The sequence below is a fragment of the Clupea harengus genome, chromosome 21 (assembly GCF_900700415.2).
Source record: "Clupea harengus chromosome 21, Ch_v2.0.2, whole genome shotgun sequence".
Taxonomy (NCBI): Eukaryota; Metazoa; Chordata; class Actinopteri; order Clupeiformes; family Clupeidae; genus Clupea; species Clupea harengus.
In genome coordinates, this window is record NC_045172.1 from 18,485,779 (window position 1) to 18,507,499 (window position 21,721).

General features: G+C 47.3%; 1 protein-coding gene across 3 annotated transcripts in view; it reads left to right on the top strand.

Annotated features, from left to right (window-relative positions):
• Window positions 1–985: 985 nt before the first annotated feature.
• Window positions 986–21,721, top strand: part of nrp2a (neuropilin 2a) — a 68,258-nt gene continuing 47,522 nt past the window's right edge. For 2 of the 3 annotated variants that reach the window (XM_012833648.3, XM_031559071.2), the window contains exons 1-3: window positions 986–2,477; window positions 9,820–9,997; window positions 20,161–20,342. In XM_012833648.3, the coding sequence (XP_012689102.2) occupies window positions 2,405–2,477; window positions 9,820–9,997; window positions 20,161–20,342 (433 nt within the window). In that variant the 5' untranslated portion in view covers window positions 986–2,404. The remainder of the gene's footprint in view (window positions 2,478–9,819; window positions 9,998–20,160; window positions 20,343–21,721) is intronic. The other variant, XM_031559069.2, reaches the window with a different exon arrangement.

Consider the following 21,721-nt stretch of genomic DNA (forward strand, 5'->3'; position numbering starts at 1 on the left):
AGAGAGAGATAGAGAGAGAGACAGAGAGACAGACAGACAGAGAGAGCACAGACAACTTGACATAGATGTACATTGTACACCCTATGGCACCACTGGAGACTAAGCAGACAAACAGCTTCAGGACACATGGATAGAGGAGTGGCAGGAGCAGGAACCACTCAGCCAATCATGTTACTGGCTGGCAAATTCTCCCTCATGGTATTGGCTAATGGCAGTGTGATTGAGAGAATTTTTGAGTGTAGTGAAATGACAGTGGTCTCCCTGAGGTCGTCAGTGGGTAGTCTGTGAGTGACAGCCCTGTGATGCGAAGCCACGTTCACTGCAGGGCCGTGACACATGAGTGTCTAAGGGCATGCGACCATCACATGCTTACTACGCTTGACCTGTCATAGAGGACACCAGGACAAAAAGAATAACAATAACATTTCAGAAAAAAACAGTACCCATTTGTAGTGTTAACGATTCAGCATTTGTATTTTAGCCAGCCCTTTCGTATATATATATACGCTGAGCCAAATGTCCAATATAGACCTATTTAGGTATAATTAGAGCCCTAGACCATATTTAGACGACACTGTCCATGGGCGGAGGGCAACGTGGCTGTCTTTCTCTGTCCTTGATAAAATGTCAGTTTGACTTTCAGAACTACATTGTTTCCCCATTTCTCAAGCCTGTAACTGCTCGCTAATGCGACGCACCCTCAGCACTTCCCCGCCTAATGTACCCTACTGTAAACAGTCGGCATGCGGGCTGGCTGGATAGGCAGAAAACGCTTCTCAGCGATGTATTTTTGGGTACTGGAGGCACCCAGTGTGTTATTAAATTGCCTGCTTCTCTGTAGTTAGTTCCCTTCTGATTGCAGAGCAACGTTTGGGCCGTGCCAGGGCGGGTTCTACTCTGCGGGCGGGTCCAAAAACACACGCCATCTCAATCTTTAACCGTGCGAGGCGAGCGTCTGATGTGGGATAGGGTGCGAAACCTATCGAGTTCTGCTCTGCTTTCTCCCGGTAGCCCGCTCCACTTCTTTCTTCACAAGTTCATAAGATACTGTATTACCGAGGCTCTGAAATATACCAACCCTGGTGCCAAGCGTGTTTGACTGGAAGAGGAGATATTAAACCGTTGCCTCTGATAAGGGTCGCTTGTGTTCTGTTTAGTTCTCACCAAAAGCTCAGTTTACAGACGAGTGAAATAAAGAGATGTATTTAGTTTTTTGCTAATGGCGTGCTATGTTTCCTTTCCGATATAACTCTGAGATATTGTCTAATTCTGAATATGTTTCAGTGATGCCCAGTTGGCATTTTAACCTTTCATCCGCCATGCAGCCACTTATCCTGCCCTTCAGTGTTCTTTTTGCTCTTGGCACAGGTCTTTTATGAGGGAGACAACATTTTAATGTCAGCAATTCTGAACACGTCTCAGTCATTTTAAATGTATAACTTTGATAGGTGGTCGCCGAAGTGTGTGCCGGCTTTGTGTGTCCGTGTGTGAGTTCTTCTACACGTGTGCTCGCGTTCAGAGTGTGTATTTAGAGAGCGAGCGAGAGTGTGTGCGCCCTCCGTGCTCTCTAATCAGCGAGCGAGGGGAGGCGGGTCAAGGCGCTGACTGTAATGCGATAGCTGCTCTGCTCTGAAATGATATTACACACATACACACACGCACGCTACCTCGACGGCCAGGCTTTACTGACGGAGCAGCGTGCAGAGCGATACCAGACTGCGAGGGGAGACTGAACGGAACGGAGGTGCGCTACAGTCAGCTCAACCTTGTCACGTACAACGTGAACACAACCTGTATTTAAAAGTGGGGAAACTGTAGCGCAGGGACTGCATTCATCTGCGCGATCTTTTAATCTAAACTATTTTATTTGATGACTTGCAGAATTTATAAAGCAACCACGGACTGCTGCTCCAAGGGGGAAGGCATCGCCCGCAGATTTGGAGGTAACTGGGAGCTACTCTTCAAGCATTCTCCTGGGGAAAACGTCAAACTCTACGAGCCCGAGGTGGCAATGGAGCTATCAAACCTGGGCAAATCTCCAGTCATCAATACAAGGAATACGTTTTATTGCTACTGACATGCAGTATGTCCGCGAACAGATAGACGTCTTTTCCCTGATACAGTTGAAAGACGGGCTGCGACTGCCTCTCTGCGAACGGTCTTCTGCCGTTTGATTTCCACGAAACGTACCCAAGGCTGAAATTCAACGGAGAAGTTGAAAGACTCATGCTACAGAACCAAACTACCTTGAGCTATCATCCTTAACACATTTAGTTGATACACAGTTATTTATGGGACAAGTACAATTCTCTTTGTATTTGTAGGATATCAAAGAGAGGGGAAGCAAGAATTAACAAAACAACACCAACAGCTGCAAGACATTAGCGGCAACATATTTTGCAAGATGGATATTTTATCGTCATTGTTTGGATTTTTATTAGCTCTTTGTCTGACACTGAAAGTGCACAGTGAAGAAGGTAAGTTAGTGTTGCCTGCCTGCATCCTACAATCACATGTATTCATGAGTTCCCTCTGAAATCTCTTATCAGTTAATTCACCTCTCACAATTCAGCACCTTACTAATCATACGAATATTTCCTCTCCAATACTATGGTTGTGCTAAGTCTGTTCCAAATTCGATTTTTGTTGTTGTTGACGCGTTGCATCTGTTTGAAGTCGATTCCACTCAAGTATGAAAATGCAGTGGCCCAGCCTTCCACTAATGATCACTACCATATGCTACAAAATGCCAATTATGCATTTACTCCACCCCAAACTTAAAGCATAAGAAGTACTGGAAGGAAAGATAACTGGACGTATGAATAATGGTCCGCCTAGTCACACGTTAGAAACAGACACCGTAATGCATGAGAAGTAGATACCTGTTTGTATAAATTATTAGCTAAAATTATGCAATGAAACACCCGGTCCTGCAATATAAAGGATTAATATATCGTCCATTTGTGCTGATGATGGCGGTTCAGTTGGCTAATCCTTTTCAGTAATCCCTGACAAATTTTCCACCGAAAGGGACATCTGTAAAATGATTGCTACCCGTAAGCAGTGAGTCAGTGGGTAATGAATGGTCTGACAGACGGCGAGTTCAGAAATGTGCAGGGCTCTTCATCGTAAGACGGGAGTTGTTATGGGAAGGCGTGCTGTTTTGCTTCAAATCATTTAAATGTCTTAAACCAGACATTCTATCGTGTCAGTTAAAACGCAAATTGTTTGCCTTTTTTTATTTTAGAAGCGAAAATCATTAACTTAACTTGAAAAAAAAAAAAAAAACATCGTCCCAAATTGTTTACATGTTGTTGTTCTTAGACTTAACTGTAACATGACGCCGGGTGATATGACTGTAAATCGTTTCCCCTTAATTCCCATAAATATCTCAAAACTCCAGGCGTCTCGCGAACAGTCAACTGACCCCTGAGATAATTAGAAAAAACATTGCACATCATCGTCAGTGATCAAAACTATACGGACAAACTAAAACAAAACTAAAACAGAAGCCTCCCTATTAGACAATGAATTCTTTTCTGAAGTCCTTTTTATTCGTTATTCTTTAGTTCTGTTTGCCTGCTTAGGTTCTCAATGGCATGTAAGAATATCTACGAGCACGCACATCTATATTTATTAGGCTGCATTTGTATGACCAGTCATCTTAATTGACCTTATTCTCGGTGGCGCCCTTGTCCTCCCCTGAAATAAGTATATTGATTTTCATTCACTGCATCCGAGAGTAAACGTATTCTCCGACTCGAACTAGATTCAATCACCACCTCAAAGCGATCCTGAAAGTGACCGGACTTTACCCCCGCTTCAACCATTGTGCTTTTCCATGCTCGCCTGTAGCTGGCTTTGAAGCCTTAATTACATTGTGTTTTGAACGTGTTTCTCCGGAATGACAGAACAATGGCTCGTTACAGAATGTCAGAGAGGAGAGATATGTGTCATTAACCCTGAGAATTTGTTATCGGAGGTTTTCCCACTTTGCCATGAGATTGAAGTCTTGATGTGTTAGAAGCGGGCCTTATCTCGTGTGTTTGTTCCTGAGAATCCACTCAGCGCGTTGACAATGTTCAATTTAGCCATCATCTCTTGCAGCGAGAAACGCCACAGATTGCCATCAGAGAGATATCTCCAAACGGCACTGAAGTAAATCAATTCAAATGAGTGCTGGAGAGAAGACATAAAAACTGATGCGTTGCGTTTATTGTAAAATCCATTCAAGCAATTTTCACGAGTTGAAACAAGGGATAACTTTGCGTGATAAAATGTGTGGCCATATATGGACATAACTCAAGACTACCCTTTACATCCCATACATACTACACTGCCCTGTACACTGCCGTCACGGTGATTACAAGATATCGATGTGGTCCCGGTCGGGAAATACTCCCACGGGCTGCGTCCACATCCCCGCTGCGTGCGTAACTGCATGTTGTCGAGACGCGCCAAAACTCTGAAAGGGAAGGAAATGCTGGTCTGGTACACTGATGCATTGTTTCCACAATAATAATAGAATAGTTCATATTTTTTCTATAGCAACGTCTGCTTTGGGCTGACGCCTGTTAGAATACTCAACTGGGTCATCATGAATTTAGGCTATTGTGATACATAATGAAACACCCTAAATTGATTGGTTGGCTGTCGCCATGCGTTCCTGTATAAGTGCATGTTTATGTATCACCACGTTGACGCCTAAAGACGGAGTTCCCCTCCCGTATGATGGATGCTTATCCTCTTCACGTCTCTGACGGCTGGTTGATCCGGACGTGGCGTCTGCTCTCTCTTTGGGTGCCAGTTCAACGTTCGTTTGAGCAGGACATTTTGACTGCCGTATGTGCGCTGTACCAAGATTAATTTGTGGAAAACCATTTTTTTAGCCAAGTTGGCCCCTTTTAAGCACTTCTTCTGAGCTTATTGTGGATGAAGGACATGTTTTGGCCTCACTGTATACCTGAGTACAAGCTGAGGGGGGATCGGAACCAGATGGAAAACGTTTGGAAGCTTCTTGTCATGTATGTGTGTGCCTGCCAGTAGTTACAATGTTCCAGACTTAATATCAGAAACACCTGAGGAAAGCAGAGCAGAGGAGGAGAAACGGAAAAGACAGAAAAGAGAGGAGTAGATGAGAGAAGGCACATGCACAGCCCTTGCACTGACTCCTCCTACTGCAATCAGCTCACCAAGCTACAGAACATGCTATCTATTTCAAGGCTGTGCCACACACTCTCACTTAAAAACACACAGGCGCACACACACATGCACGCGCACGCACACACACACACACACACACACACACACACACACACACACACACACACACACACACACACACACTTCTCTCTCTCAGACACACACACACACAAACATACACACACCTCTTTCTCACATGTGGGAAAGTCCAAAAAGGCCCTTAAGACCCCCCGCCCCAACTCCATTGTGTAATCTACAGCTGGCACACACTGACCAACACACACACACACACACAAACCAAACACTCAGTCAGCACATAGACACACATCCTTAAGTGGCAGTCATCCAGGCAGAGTGAGCGCGAGTAATGGCGGGCAGTGGGCGCCACAGGCTGGTCACCCTTCAAGACGGAGCTGCCACAGAGAGCGCGACAGGACAGGACTCTGCCCGATGGCATGCATGACATGTGCTGTTACTCATCCACCATGTTGGGCAAACAGAGATGTAGGCACGCAAGTCCAGTCATACATGTCAGCAAGCAAACACGTGTAAACACACATGGAAACGTATTAACATAGACACGCTCAGGACACACTTGCATCACACACACACACACACACACACACACACACACACACACACACACACCATTACAAATACAATAGAATGCAAACTCCCATGCACAAATGCACACATACTCTGACTAACATGCTGGACCTTTCTCCCCATCAGCAGACTGTGGAGTGTGTGTAGATGTGTGAAAACACTATGTAGGGATAGCAGACTGCGGAGTGAGTGTAGATGTGTGAAAACAAGGTCAGAAATTTGCATTGTGGGGCCAAGGAGCAGGCCAGGGCTGTGCCGTGCAGGTTGACGGAGCGGCCCGCTAAAGTGATTGGGGTTAAATTAAACACAGATTAAAACTAAGGCAGGCATAAATAATGCAAATGCCAGTCCCCATTCAAGAGCTTTTAAAGGTCTTCACAAAGTGTAGGCGTGAATGAGTGGGTGTATATGGTCGTGTGTGTGTGTGTGTGTGTCTGTGAGTGTATGCATGTGTGTGTTTGTATGTGTTATTACAACATTGCAGAGGGAGGTTTTGGGATGTCAACATGAACTGTGTAAAGTTCTGGATGATGACAGAAATGTCCTTGAAATACACAATAAATGAATCAGATGTCTAGACGCGCTTCCTTTGACTAAGCGTGCGCTTGTGACGAGCACACTGTACATCTGCGCAAACACTTAGAACATCAGCTTCTGTAACCATTAGATCAGATTTAGATGTGTACACAGAGCAGGGATCTCAAGTGGGCATAGAGTATACAGTGTGGAAAACCACATGTTCAGGACCACCGTTTGGATTCTGGATCAGATTCTGGCCCAGATACGGCCCAGATACGGCCCAGACCTGTACTGGCATTGCCTGCTATCCGGGTGGTTCGTTTCCTGAATGGGCAGGTACTGTAAGGGCTGTGAAAGGAACAACACCACCCTACAAAGGCAACAGAAATATTAGCAGATTAAAAAGCGAATAAGGAGGGCAACAGAAATAGGATTTTTTTTCTTCTGTGCTCCATTTTCCCTCCCCTTTCTCTCTCTCTCTCTCTCTCTCTCTCTCTCTCTTTCTCCCTCTCTCTCTCTCTCGCTCTGTCAATTCAGTCTTGTGTGGAATGCTTTGATTAAAAACAGAAAAATGGGGAGTCAGAGCGGGGAGTCAGAGCGAGTGAGAGAGACAATGAGAAAGAGCAAAAAGACAGACAGAAAGAGAGAGAATGAGAGTGGGAGATAGAGAGAGAGAGAGAAAGAGAGAACGAGAGTGGAAGAGAGAGAGAGAGCATTGCCCCTGGATTCATCCCTGGCTCGGTGCAGGGATGAGGGGATGAATGGATGGCTGCTGATTTCCTCTCCGCGGGCGATAGCACTTTTTAATTAAGGTGCGCGCCAGAGAATGATGGAGAGATTTATCATAGCCCCTCCGCACGCTGGCAACTTATCGCCACGGTGACGCCCCGGCACAGAGATAATTCTGTTAATAGGAATTAGTACCAGCAGTCACACACACACACACACACACAAACACACACACATCCACAGACATTGGCACATGGACATGCTGGGGCATATACACACCCACACACACACACCCACACACACACACACACACACACATAAACTAATACTCAGGGGTGAGCTTGCACACATGTTTAACACATGTACTTAGGCATACACAGGCATATGAGCTGAGGTCAACAGTTATTTTCTCACTCACATACACACACACATACACACACACACACACACACACACACACACACATGTACAGTCTCCCAGTGGAGTTCCATAGCTGTGCACTGCTCCATGAGAATAGCCCAGGTTTTAATGGTCTCTCACTGGCCCCGTCTCCTGCCGCCCTCCCCCTGCCTGGAAGGCAGGCGTGGTGGAAACTGTTGAGTTGGCAAGATTCTCCAAATGGCTTTATCTCCCTGCCCAGGCCCCTGACGGATCCCCGGCACCCGCTTTGAACACGCTACTACGGCGACAGGCGCCCTTCCCCGGCTGTGTTCGGAAGCTTAGGCAGGCAGGCAGACAGGGAAGAGAGAGAGAGAGAGAGAGAGATAGAAGAGGAATGGAACTCTGGCAATCCATTGTGCTGCAGGATGTGTCTCTCCATTCTAGTGCGGTTTCATTGCACCGAGGGAGAGAGACGTGCGATGAAGATGGATGAATAGAGAATGAACACGCGCGCGTGTTGGTGTGAGTGAGTGTGTGTTAGTGTTAGCGTCAGTTTGTGTGTGTGTGTGTGTGTTTGGATGAGATGTCACACAGAGACGGATGACTTATGAGCCAGTATCTGCTTTTCATCCCGGAGAACCCCACCTCGTCTCAGGTTTGCCTCTGAAGACCTAATAGCCCTGGCCATGTTAGATGAACTCCATTATATTTGAACGCCCTGAGCTCTGTGCATTGATTGACACGTTGACGCGTCAGGGGGAAAAATAGCTGCTGCACTCAGCACTATTGTGGTGAGCACACTCCGGTGTGAGTGGGGAATATGCCCTCTTTCTCTCTGGCTCTCTCTATCTCTCGCTCGCTCTCTCTCTCCTTTTCTCCTTCCTCCTCTCCTTCGTTTGTTCGGTCCCTGTTTGTCAGAGCTTGAGAAAGGGCCGTGTTCTAGCGGGCTCCTTGCGTCTGGAAAAGAAATGGGCTCAATCTTGTTCACATCTTTTTTGAAAGCCAACATCAGACCCAGAACTGTCAATCAAACTTCTCTATTCCTGTGAACGCAGGGTTCCAGTATCTCCTGCTGAGCCACACTGTGGTGTGGGAGAGACTGTCTGAGTGTGTGTGTGTGTGTGTGTGTGTGTGTGTCGGTTTGTGTGTGTCTGTGTGTGCCAGCATTTTACAGCTGGTTTTTGTATTGTTTTTTCATGTGTGGGCTATGTGCAGTCTATTTAATCCCAAACTGATTAAAATGAAAAAGATTAATAGACGTTTGATGTGGCCCACTTTTAATTCAGAGTCATTTTTTCTTGATTTGTGGAAATGGGATTCGGGGATCGGGCATGGACAGAGTTAAACAACCCTAAGCACGGTTGTCATGGTGAACTGCTTTAGCAAAAAAGTATTTCTGTCTCCTAATCAGGTCTCCATTTAGAATAATAATGAACGATACTTTGTGTCTGTGTGTGTGTGTGTGTGATTGTGTGTGTGTGTGTGTGATTGTATGTGTGCATGCCTGTGTGTGTATGTGTGTCTACAAAGGGAGCACCCGAGTTATTATTTGTGGCAGTGTTAGCATGCGTGTTATGTGTGTTTGCGTGAGATAACGGCCAACAGAGAAAGCTTTCTCGTCTTCGGAGGGACTCCCCAAGAATGGAGGCTTTTGTTAAGCGGGATCTCATTACAGAATCGGGGTGACCCCCCCCCCCGAACCCCCAGACAGACCGTCTGCGTGTCACTTCCTGTCTCTGCCTTGGAGCCTCCCCATTGGCTATCCATTGTTCCGGGGAGTCAAAGAAAAAGACAGAGCGATAAGATCTCCAAATGACTCCTAATATTGGATGATTGCTGCCATTCATGTGGACCATGTTGTTGGTGGGTTTCAGAGATGAGGGCAAGAGGTTGTGGAGACAGCACTCACAGTGAGTGCGAGATTTCTAGGCCTGTGGCCATATTGCTGCAATTGTATTTATGGTCATGACAAAGTTTCAGATGGTAAAACGCGTCTCATTTTTATGCCACACAATATCTCTGCACCTAAAATACTCCCTTTGTACATGCCTTCACTCTCTGATTCAGGGCAACTTTGATTAACAGCGCAGATGTCTCTCTCAAAAATGGTATCCGCCTAAAATAAGCTGCCTTGTCATATTTGAATCAACATTCGCTCTCGGAAAACAACGCTTGCAAGATGTGGCACCAAACACAAAAGAGGCAGACTGTGATTGGTGAATACATTAGTGCCGTGACACACCGCATGCTAAGGCTTTTGTTGTCCCGCGTTTCTGCATCACTCTTAGCTAGCTATCAGAAAAAACGAAATGTGTCACTATCTTCAAGTTTGCATTCATCCATCATAACCCCCTCTTCTTCTTTCTCCTCTTCTTCTCGTAGCTGTGCGGTGTGGCGGGCAGGTGGATGCCAGCGAGGCCGGCTACATCACCTCTCCCGGGTACCCGCTGGAGTACTCCCCTCACCAGAGCTGCCAGTGGGTGATCACCGCGCCCGAGCCCTCGCAGCGCATCGCCCTCAACTTCAACCCGCACTTTGAGCTGGAGAAACTGGACTGCAGGTATGTGTGTGTGTGTGTGTGCATCTCTCTCTCTCTCTCTCTCTCTCTCTCTCTCTGTTTGTGTGTGTGTGCATCTCTCTCTCTCTCTCTCTCTCTGTTTGTGTGTGTGTGAGCATCTCTCTCTCTCTCTCTCTCTCTCTCTCTCTCTCTCTCTCTCTCTGTGTTTGTGTGTGTGTGAGCATCTCTCTCTCTCTCTCTCTCTCTCTCTCTCTCTCTCTCTCTCTCTGTGTCTGTGTGTGTGCGTATGTGTGTCCAGTTGAAAACTAAGAGTGCCTAAGGGTAAACTGACAATAAGAAATATGGAGAGAACGAAAGACAAGAAAGGAAGGGAGAAAGAGAGAACGAGAAGTTTATCCAAAAGTGTCATACTAACCACTTGATGGTGGTGTTCAAGGCCGATAATATGATCCATGATTGGAATAGCTTTTGTCTTTGGCCAATCATATGTTTTAGAGTTTACGCATATGCTTTAGACATTGGTAAATCTCAAAGAAAAAACGACACAGAGATAGAGAGATAGAGAGACAGAGAGAAGCAGGGAAAGAAAATGGAAAATGAGGAACACAGGCCCCAAATTTGGCCTCCGCTCCAAACGAATCGCTCAGAGGCAACCTAAGAGCCTCCTCCTATTATTAGGCTTCCAGAATCAGGGTCTCCAAGGAATCTGTTTCTGTTTTTCCTCCTGGAGCTCTACAGCTTAAAAACACACATGCACCGGAGAGCTTTAGCTCACTTCAAAAAACCAAAACCTCTTCTTATCTTTGTGAGCAAGTTCTCACCTGGTGGGTGGACACATTTGCCCAAACACACAAATTAGCCCTTGGACATGATTGATTGGGCGGTGGACAAACTCTTGACTCCCCCCCCACACACACACGATGACACCCATCCCCTCAGAGAGAAAGAGATATAGAGAGGAAGAGAGAGAGAGAGAGAGAGAAAGAGAGGGAGAGGGAGAGAGAGAGAGAGACTGTTTTTACTGGCCCACTTGAGGAGAGAGAAAACCCTTATTTATTGATAGACTGAGAGAAATCAGGCGTCTTTGGCACTCTCTCGTTGCTCTACGGTTGGGCGGCTCCATTGGAAAGGCGGGCCGAGTACCCCTAGGGAACGAAGGAAATGAAACATACAATGAAAAGAGAAAGCCCCCCCCCCCCTCCTCCAAAAATTTCATCCATCCCTAAAAATCCACCCCAGCTTGTTCGTTGTTGTTTGTCCTTGGATGGATGGTCTGGGGCTTAGCACTCCCTCGTTCTCTCTTCTTCTGCATGAGTAGCTCTAGCCTGATTGGCCAGGCCGCTCTCTTGCCCTGTTTGTTTTCGTGATCCGGAACCTTCCTCAGAGAGGTGTTTGGGGTTACGCAGAGGTAACGCTAGGAAAGACGAATCCTCTTCCCTGAGCCAAAAGGAGGAAAGGAGGAAAAGAAAACCGCATGGAATGCTGACCTGGTTTGGAGAGCGAGGATGGATGTCATTGGTTGTTTAGGGAAAAAAACAAAACAACTCCGCTCATTGGTTCGTTTTTCTTCGAGAGAATTGTCTGCATTCTGACTGGCTGATATAAATATACCCCTACATATTACTTTCAGACCTTTAAAGGCTTGAGAAGTTCACAGTAGATAAATCTTGACCACGTCTGATTTAATACTGACTGATAAGATCTCATTGGGAATATGTATTGAGTAGTTACTGAATATTTGGAGATGAAGACTAATAAGAGGTGGAATCAGATAGGACAAGACCAAATGACACTCACATATAACGCACAGTTATGTAAAGTTAATATATGTTAAATTCATAGCAAATTACACCATTTCATTTTTTAGGGAAAACCTGCATTAGTGTAATCCAACAAATAGGATGAGGAAGTATTATAATTATATAAGATTTGGGCTCAACATTGACAGTTGTGAACCCTGGTAGATTTTGCAGTGCTGGTTGGACGGAGTGAGTGTGTGTAGTTGTGTGGGTGTGCGTGTGTGTGTGTGTCTGTGCGTGTGTGCGAGAGAGATTGAGCTGTACGCACCAGTTGTTGTTCTGAGGGGTGACTACAGCCGGTGGTCCGCATCTGATCTGCGTAAACGGAGACGCAAAGCACACAGCCATTCTTAACCTTCAACACCCCCACTGCCCTCACTGCCCACACACACACACACACACACACACTCACAGACACACACACACACTCACAGACACACACACACACACTCACACACACACACACTCACAGACACACAAAAAACACAAACACACACACACACACTCACAGACACACAAAAAACACAAACACACACACACACACACACACACAAACACACACACACACACACACACAAACACACTCACACACACACACACACACACACACTCACATGCTCATCATTCCCTCCAAAGTGGACCTCAGTAGCCCTTTGGCACCTAGAAAGATTTTATTTTGGTATTTAATAGGGATGACTGACACATTTGTGTTAGCAATGAAGTGTGTCTGAATGTGTCTGTGTGTCTATTTATGTGTGTGTGTGTGTGTGTGTGTGTGTGTGTGTGTGTGTGTGTGTGTGTGTGTGTGTGTGTGTTGACAAATCAATATCCATATATGTACTTGCCATCTTTTTGTTCCTTTCCTTTCTGTCCTGTCCCCTCTGTTCTTTCCCGCTCTCTCGCCCCACGCACTGTTAGTCACCGCCTGTGTGCCACAGCCAGCCGTGATTGAGAGGCCCGGCCTGTCACTCGGCTCCCAGCAGAACTGCACACTCACTCACTCACACACACACACACACACTCACACACTCACACAAACTCACTCACGCACGCAATCACATTTACATTCCGCCCACGCCCGCACCCCTGCCCATGCCTGCCGAGGGGCCGGCAAATCTTTCCATCTCCCAAGAAAGATCTGAGAAGTCCTGCATGTGGAATACGTAACCCGGGGAAAGTCTTTACTTGGCCGAGCCAAGGTCAAAATCATTTTGTGTGTGCCTGTGTGTGTGTGGGCGTCAGTGTGTGTATATGTGTGTGTGTGTGTGTGTGTGTGTGCCTAACCGCCTCAACCGCCCTGTTACCTTTAATGTATCTAAATGGGATCTAATCCATCGGCTTCCATATTTAACTTAAGTGCCTATGCTGCGGCTGGCGATCAAATCTTTCCGATCAGGAACCCTCTGCCCAGCATCTAAAGGTGGCACTTCGATTGCGAATTTGCTTCTGGAAGTTTCCGGCCCCATGCCAAATGGCTCCTGCCTCCGGGGGCCGTAAGCAGATTGATGGGGCAAAAATGCAATAAAAGCCAGATGAAGCGCCGTGGCTATACGTTTGATGTGATCGGAGTGCTGAGATGGTGGAGATGGTGGAGATGTGAGAGGGGGGGGGTGAGAAGGTTAGGGGGTGGTGAGGCTAAAGCTGCCTCTGCATCCCTATCTCCCTCTTTCCTTTCATCATCTGCCGTTTCCTTTATTCGTCCTTCTTTGTTTCCCCTCTTTTCTCTTTCTCCCTCTGGTACCTAGGAAGGCTTATATGGCCAGAGGGAGAATCAGGTTGTTTTTGTTCTCTTTCTGGATCCCCTCTGTTTTTTTTCTGTTTCTCTTCCACTTGCCTTTCTACAGCTTGCCGTTATATATTGCTTATAGTCAATAATCCCCCACTCCTTTTCTCACGTCTACCTGCTTCTCTTTTTCTGTGGCTGTGTGGTTGCTGTGTGTGTGTGTTTTTGTGTGTGTGTGTGTGTGTCTGTGTGTGTGTGTGTGTGTGTGTTATATCTCATACGTGTTTGTGTGCACGCTGCTCAGTGTGAGATTAGCGCCGCACGCCTCCACACGGGCACAAACAGGAAACACGGACCCCGCTGATCCACACTTTAAATGAGCCTTTCACTCACTCGCACACCCGCACACAGTGAGACGCCACCGCACACACACACACACACACACACACACACACACACACACACACACGCACGCACACACTTCATGAATGTGAAGTTGTGAATGCTAGGATAGCAAAGTAACATCTCTAGCAATTCCTGGGTCTGTATTATCACAGTTTCACAATATATGACTGCAGTGTAACATCACACTCTAAAGTCCACACAACTCTAATACACTCACACCTGCCTTTACAATATATCATTGCAATGGGATGTTTGGTATGTAGACCTGGCTTTCACGCACTCACACACACTAAGACTGAAACACTCACACACACTAAGTGACACTAAGCGCCCCACACACACACACACACACACACACACACCACCCGTGCTGGGCTCCTCTCCAGGTCAGTTCAGCTGAGGTGGTGCGCTACCGAGCCTTGAGAGTTCTGCTACAGTGGCGGCCATTACTGTGATACCTCTCTGGTGAACACATCCCTAGAGGCAGGCAGAGTGAGGGGATCAATGTGTGTTTCCCACTGCTAATGAGGAATCAATGGGCACACTCGCACACACACACACACACACACACACACACACACACACACTCACTCACACACACACACACTCACACACACACACTCACACACACTCGCTCAGATGTGTGAGGTCATGGTCCAGGGCCCCATTCACCTCGACCGGCCCCCCCACCCCCACAACACACACACACACACACACACACACACACACACACACCTCACACACACACTTACACAGAAAGGAGACGGTCGGGTCATGGCCACCACATAGACACCTTACACGGTCACTAACATGGTTTGGCTGGGAGGTTGTCTGGCTCTTTGGCACAGGGGTCAGGGCTGCGAGTGGTCAGCTGGGGGCTTAAGTGCAGGTGAAGGGGTTTTCAGTCAGAGAGAGAGAGAGAGAGAGAGAGAGAGAGAGAGAGAGTGGTTGCCAGATGGCTGTGATGGGGCTCCAGGAGGGTGTAATTGTAGACGGCTCCAGACGTCGTCCTCTCCGCACACAGACGCCTTCATTTGTCAACAGATGACAGAAAAACACACACTCACCTCACTCACCTCGTCCATTATTCATTGACATCGACTGACATATTGATAATAAAAAATGCTCAATGTTTTTTTTAAAACACAAGGCATTTCCCCTGGCACAGAGACACAGAAAGTGCAGAGAGTAGAGGGGCCCTCCTGCACTGGGCCTGCACTGATCGATGGATCGATGGTGTTGGTGGAAACCCCCTCTACCTCCTAACTGCACTCCGTGGAGCCGTGGAGCCGTGGCGAGGCGCATCCATCCGTGTGCTGTGAGCCCAGCCTCGCGCTGGTTCAGATGGAGACGCTATTTGTTTCCAGGCCGAATTGAAGATGGCAGCCAACTTTAGTCCACCGGGATTACTTCCCCCCCTCCAGCATCTACTTAATATTTTAGAGGCACTTATATCTCATTAGGGGTGTCCCCTGGAGGAACGAGGGAGAAAAAAAACGAGAAAATACCGGGGCCCTGAGAACGTGGGTTCTCAGTCTTATTTAATTTCAATTTTAGCGTCTCGCGACCGCTTAAGCTAAAGGCTCCACTCAGACAGCCGGGGCTAAGAGCACAATGGAATAACAATGAAGAAGATGCCGGGGCCCTGAAGGATGGGCCCTGGGGCCCCCCGTCTGACCAAACTGTTTACGGAAAGTGCCGAGGCGGAATTCAGTTTGATGCATGCGGTATTGATCGACAGAATGCAACAAAATGTTCTGCTGTGAATCCATTTGATCTTAAGAAATGCTGACTGGGCTAGTTTGTCATTGCGAAATTTTCATTTGGACGTTTGTCGCAGGAAAAAAGCAGCACAGTCGACTGTGTGCGCTATTTTAATTAATATAAGTGCCATTCCAAATTAGGCAGACGAGCATAATGTTATTCTGGATGTCATATGAACTTGCTTACCCTAAATGTGCAGGGGCAGAGAGCTGGGTCGGGTGCTAAGCAGAGCCGTGTGGAGAGAGGATGTGGACTAAACACTGTTTTGAGTGGTTATGTACACCAAACAAGTTGCTGTCAGCCTGGGGATTTATGGGATGTCATTGGCGGAGGTCAGGTGTGGCTTTACCCTGGTGTTAGGAGGGTAGAGGGACTGACGTCTCTCTCTTCCTCTCTTTCACACAAATACACACACTCACACGCACACACACACACACACACACACACGCACACACACGCACACAGTCATATTTCTCTCCCAGACAATCTGGTCTTTAGGGGAAGGCTCCGGCGCCTTGGGGGAATGTGCAGGACTGGAACAGAATCTTGAAAAACACTGAAGGTGTGAAAGGCAATTAGCGTTTGACTGGGAGGCGGGGAGAGGAGGTGCAGGAGGGGTTAGGAGGGCAGGCGAGGGGTCTAAAGTGGGACAAGTCTGAACGTGACACCGGGGGACTCCAGTCCCATAAAGACGGCTCTGTCTCCAGAGACGATGAATACAGAGGTCACAGTCTTTTTTTAATGGATCTTATTTTTGGTAGACCAGTAATCATGTTCTTGGAAGAGTGTTCATGTATGCTTCCGTATTATTACATCTAAGGTCAGTGAAGTGGGTCAAAATGGGTGCTCGTTAAAAGATATAAATATTGCGTATTCGCAATGTAATATTGCATCCTAAAGAAAACATCTCCAGTGATGGAGGACAGGAAAAAGAGGGATGGGAAGGATTGTGAAAAAGATCCCCTTGTGTTAGGATGTTGGGAAGCTTCAGAGTGTTTGTTTGGGGATGCTGGAGTGTAATTGAGCGCTTGATCAGTGTTTTGATCTCGGGTCTGTCAGAGATATCCCTTGTTCGCTCTCTCTCTCCCCCTCCGTCTCTTTATCACTCTCTTCCTCCCTCTCGCTCTCTTTCCCTCAAATGCTCTCACACTTACATCAAGGACCTTAGCAGACTTCAGAGAGCTGATCAATACCCACATCTGACACTCACTCGTCATGGCTAATCCAAGAGCTAGCAGAACCTCTCGACAAAATCAATTACAACCTAATTATGCTAGCGGCTTGTTTGGAGGCTTTTATCCTTGGCTTTGTGTGCTCAGTTGTGTTTTTTAATGTGTGTGAGAGCCTGCATACCGAGTCTGTGTGTGTGTGTGTGTGTGTGTGTGTGTGTGTGTGTGTGTGTGTGTGTATGTGTGTGTGTGTGTGTGTGTGTTTGTATATCAGATGTCATTCATTTGGGACAGATGTCAGGATTTTGCCACTGTCTCTTGTGGTGGAGATATTAGCAGTAATTGAGACAAAAATATGAATCTTGGGAATTGTAGTCTTAAGTGCCATAAACCTCCTTCATGGTCACCCGCAAGACATGAAATCCTAGTAAGCAGGAGGTCACCAGTAACAGAAGTCTGCAAAAGGGGTTCAGTGTGCCAGTGCGCTCCGTCTGTGACTTAATTAGCCTGGGGGGCCGGGGGTTAGGCAGCGGGGGCCTCTTGAGGGCCAAGCAGGGGCACGGGGTCTAAAGATACCCCGCGTACCTGCAGGAGTAGTGGGCCACAAGGGGGGCAGAATTTGGGAAACTTCGGGGACACCTGTCTTACTCTGTCAGACGGAGAGGGCTGGGGGCAGTGTCAGGTTCTCAAGCAGACCTCCCTGATCTCAGTCCCTCTCTCTCTCTCTCTCTCTCTCTCAGTTCCTCTCTTTCTCTCTCTCTCTCTGTTTCAGTCCCTCTCTCTCTCTCTCTCTCAGTTCCTCTCTTTCTCTCTCTCTCTCTGTTTCAGCCCCTCTCTCGCTCTCTCTCCCTCTCTCTCTCTCTCTCTCCCTCTCTCTCTCTCTCTCTCCCTGCTCTCAGCCCCCCCCCTCTCTCTCTCTCTGTCTCTCTGTCTTTAAGTCTCTCTCTCTTTCTCTCTACTGCACTCCCAATCTGCTGCAGGCTGCATAACTGCCGGCACCGTGTCACTCAAAAAAAGCACCACTTGAGTGTGTGTGATGACAGACAAAGAGAGAAAGAAAAGAGGGGCAGAGAGAGGGAGGGAGAAGGGGAAGAGGGAAATAAGGGGCAGAGAGGGCTTAAATGAGCTATGTTATGTCTTCATCCTCTGTCGGGTTCAGAGGCGAAGGCTCGAACACATGGCTAGAGCCATTCCGCTGACACAAGGCTGCGGAGTCTGACTTGGAGCGCCCGCGGCAAAGCATGATGGGAGACAGCGCTGCTGTTGCCGCCGCTGCTGTGCTTCATGGGAGATTTAGGGCAAGTGCTCAGCGCGGAGCTCTGTCTTGCCTCTGTCACGCATGTTGTGTGGACACAGATTTCTCCAAACTCCTCCATGAGAATGTGTGGGCATATGAATCAGTTGACTTCCTATCGTGAGTCAGTGTAAGATGCTGTCAGATTTTCTAAAAACCTGGAGCGAGACGCTGACACATTTTATACATGTTTTTGCTAAGTGTTTTAACACATTTCTACCACTGTGGCCTGCTTGTTCTATATGTTTTCGTCAGTCATTCAAAATGCATGTGTGATTTTGTAATACATAGTTTAATACCACGGGGGGCGAGGCAGTCTTCTCCCCCTGAGCTGTCAGCTTAGTTTGCAGAACATCAGGCGGAACATAATCCCCCCTGTCTCCCGTCTTCTGAAATGAGATGAGCTTTACGCTGGGCCCCTATCAGACAAGCAGACTGACTGTGTCATTAGAACAGCAGAACACGAGAACAAGGAGGTGTGGAAGGAAGAAAGGCAAAGAGGAGAGGAGAGGAAAGCAGGGGGTCAAGAGGAGGAGAGGAGATGAGGTGACAGGGAAGGAAAGGGAAGAGGAGGAAGGAAATGATGGAGTGGAGAAGAAAGGAGAGTGTGAGAGGGATGGATGAGAAGAGAGACTGGAGAGGAGGGGGAAAGAGAAAAGAAGGAGAAAAGAAGGAGAGGACTGAAGAAGAGAGAAGGTAGAGGAGAGACCAAAAGGGTATGGGGAGGGGAAGAAAGAGGAGAGAGGAGGATATGGGAGGATGAGGAGAATGTGATGAATGGGAGAGGGTGGGAGAGGAAAAGAGGCATATTTGAGGGTTAAATTAGTCCCTGTGGAGCCATACTGTTCGACCCTTTTCTGGAGTGGTCAGTCTCTCCTTAGATTTGTAACAAGAATGTGAAGACACACCCTCACACACACACACACACACACACACGCACACACACACACGTACACACACACACACACACACACACACACACATATGCATGACTCACACACACACACACACACACATACAGACTTTGGCATTCCACGGAACAAACGAATGGGTATTTCTGCTACATTGTTCTGTCTGAGCTGAGGTGACAAGTGTGAAGTATATTTTTGGGAGCTCTGGTCCGGTGACCACAGAATGTGTGAGTTGATTCTAGGGAGCCAGGTGGGACTTGTCCAGGCCCTTGCAAGTCAGCCTCCATGTGTTTCTGAAGTGACACCCAAGAATGTGTGTTTGTTGTGGGAAAGGCAGCGGGGCAGTTAGCAGTTCAAAGGTCAAGCCAGCTCAAATTAGAGCAAATTTTTGGTTTTGTCTACCACATATTTGTTCCATTGTTTTTTTTCTTTTTTTTCCCCCTTCTTTCTCTTCGCCTGTATTCCCTTTTGGTATTTCTACTGCCGTCTCGACTTTTGCAACTTGGGAATCGTGGGTTTCACAGTTTATATCACATTTATGTCAGACATCCTTTCATACCCTCACTCTCTCTTGCTCTCCTTTCAAAAATCAATGTTTGTGCTTTCCTGTTTCATTTGATGAGATATTTGTCCTCTAGTTCTCTCTTATTTCTTTCCTGGGGAAAATCCCCTGTGCTCTTGTTTATCACAATGCAGCAAACCCTGGCCCCTGCCAGGCCCTACAGCCTTGGCTGTTTAATTTGGTGATTATTTTTTTAAGGTTAGGGCCATGCTGTTAGGCCCCTGAGCTGTTCTCCTTAATAAAGGTTAGAAAAACAACCCTGAGCTGTCTGCTCTCACAAAGCGCTGCTTATGGTTATCCACAGTTATGGAGCCAGCATCTACGTGATATTTACTGAAATGTAAAAGGTTAGGATTAAAGTAATACTCCAGCCATTTTCTCTCTAAAAAGAAGTTAAACAGAAAATAGTAATCATTAGCGAATAAGATGACAGGGAAAAAATGCAGCTGTGGATGGATGTTTGCTCTCTGAAAGTGGAATGCTTTCCTCTGGGTATGTGACTGAAAGTGGAATATACACCTCAGGTGATGTGGGGTGAGAGGTCAGTCTTGACTAATCGTTGTCTTCCTGTGTGTCAGGTATGACTACATCGAGATCCACGACGGGAACTCGGAGGCAGCCGAACTGCTGGGGAAGCACTGCAGCAACATCGCCCCCCCGCCCATCATCTCCTCCGGCCCCACCGTCTTCATCAAGTTTGTCTCCGACTACGCCCACCAGGGCGCCGGCTTCTCGCTGCGCTACGAGATCTACAAGACAGGTGAGCCAGACAAGCAGGTTCAGCCACACGTCTACGGGCGGAGATAGACTGTAGAAACAACACTGAATCTCAGACCTCTTAATGCAATCAGACACTAAAATTAAATTGTGATTGGACATCATCTGCATTTACCCAACAATACTTGCAGTAGTTAACACGCAAGCATTGACCACTGCAATTCATATTGTGTATTACTTGTTAATACTGATGCTAGTTCGAGTTCATGTTTTTCCGTTGGTCATATAAAGTAACCGGTTGACTAATGCAGACACCTGAATGTAGAGCATCCCCTTCATGTCTATATTGTGAGCTGGCAGACAGTTATGGTAGATGGCTTATAGGAAATCACCGCTGATCCCCATGGCTGGTCTTTGAGTGTAGAGTGTGGGTTCTTAGGTAATGACTTGGTGTTAAGGTGTTTAAATGGTGGATTTCAGAGGCACCTGAAAGCTGTTGAAAGCACACCTCAAACAGGTCAGCAGCTTGTTGTCCTTCTTAAAGAGAGACGGTGACCTGAAGGAGAGAGACGGGGATGCCTCAGGAGGCGCTGCGTGCCCGGACACGACCGGCTCTCCTCGCCTCCTCCCGACAGGAAACCCCTCTCCTCCCGCCTCCTCCTTCTTCCCTCCTGGAGGTCTGGGCGTTTATGTGTCAAGTGCTTCCTCCCCCGCTGAGTGAGTGAGTGAGCCGGTGTCGGCCGGGGAGGAGGACCCACAAGACGTCTTTCTGGGGCACCTTGCTGTTCGACACACCTCTCCTTCTTTCTCTCCACATCTCTCCTCCGTCTTTCACCGGCGTGGTGGCAGCCTCACCGGCGGTCACGGAGTGAATCCCGTTAGCGGAACGACCCCGTGCAACCTTCCGCGTCGTTCAACGCGGTGTTGGTCTGGTGGGGGTGGGTCATGTGACCTTTGCCCTGTGGCAGGGCGGTTAGACACGCTTGGGGGAAAAACTAAAAGCTACCCGATGCCGCTCCGCGCCGAATCCCAGACCAATTAAACATCAAGGGGGAGGCAGTGAAGAAAATAAACCGTGTAAAAAAGGAAAGAGGGAGGGGGAGAAACAGAGAGAGGGAGAGAGGGAGAGAGAGAGAGTGAGAGAGGGAGAGAGAGAAAACAAGTAACTCTTTTTATCCCTCAGAAAGCATGCCAGGAATGCCCCTTTTAATTGGGCCCTGATACCCCCCCTCCCTTAAGGCTGCAGACTGCTGCTGATTAGATACAGAAAACACACACACACACACACACACACACACACACATACACACACACACACACACACACACATATAGAGCTTGTCATATTATTATATATAAAGTATTATTATGCAGGTTAAGATACATTTCCATTGGAGCACTATCAGTGGTATTCAGTACAACT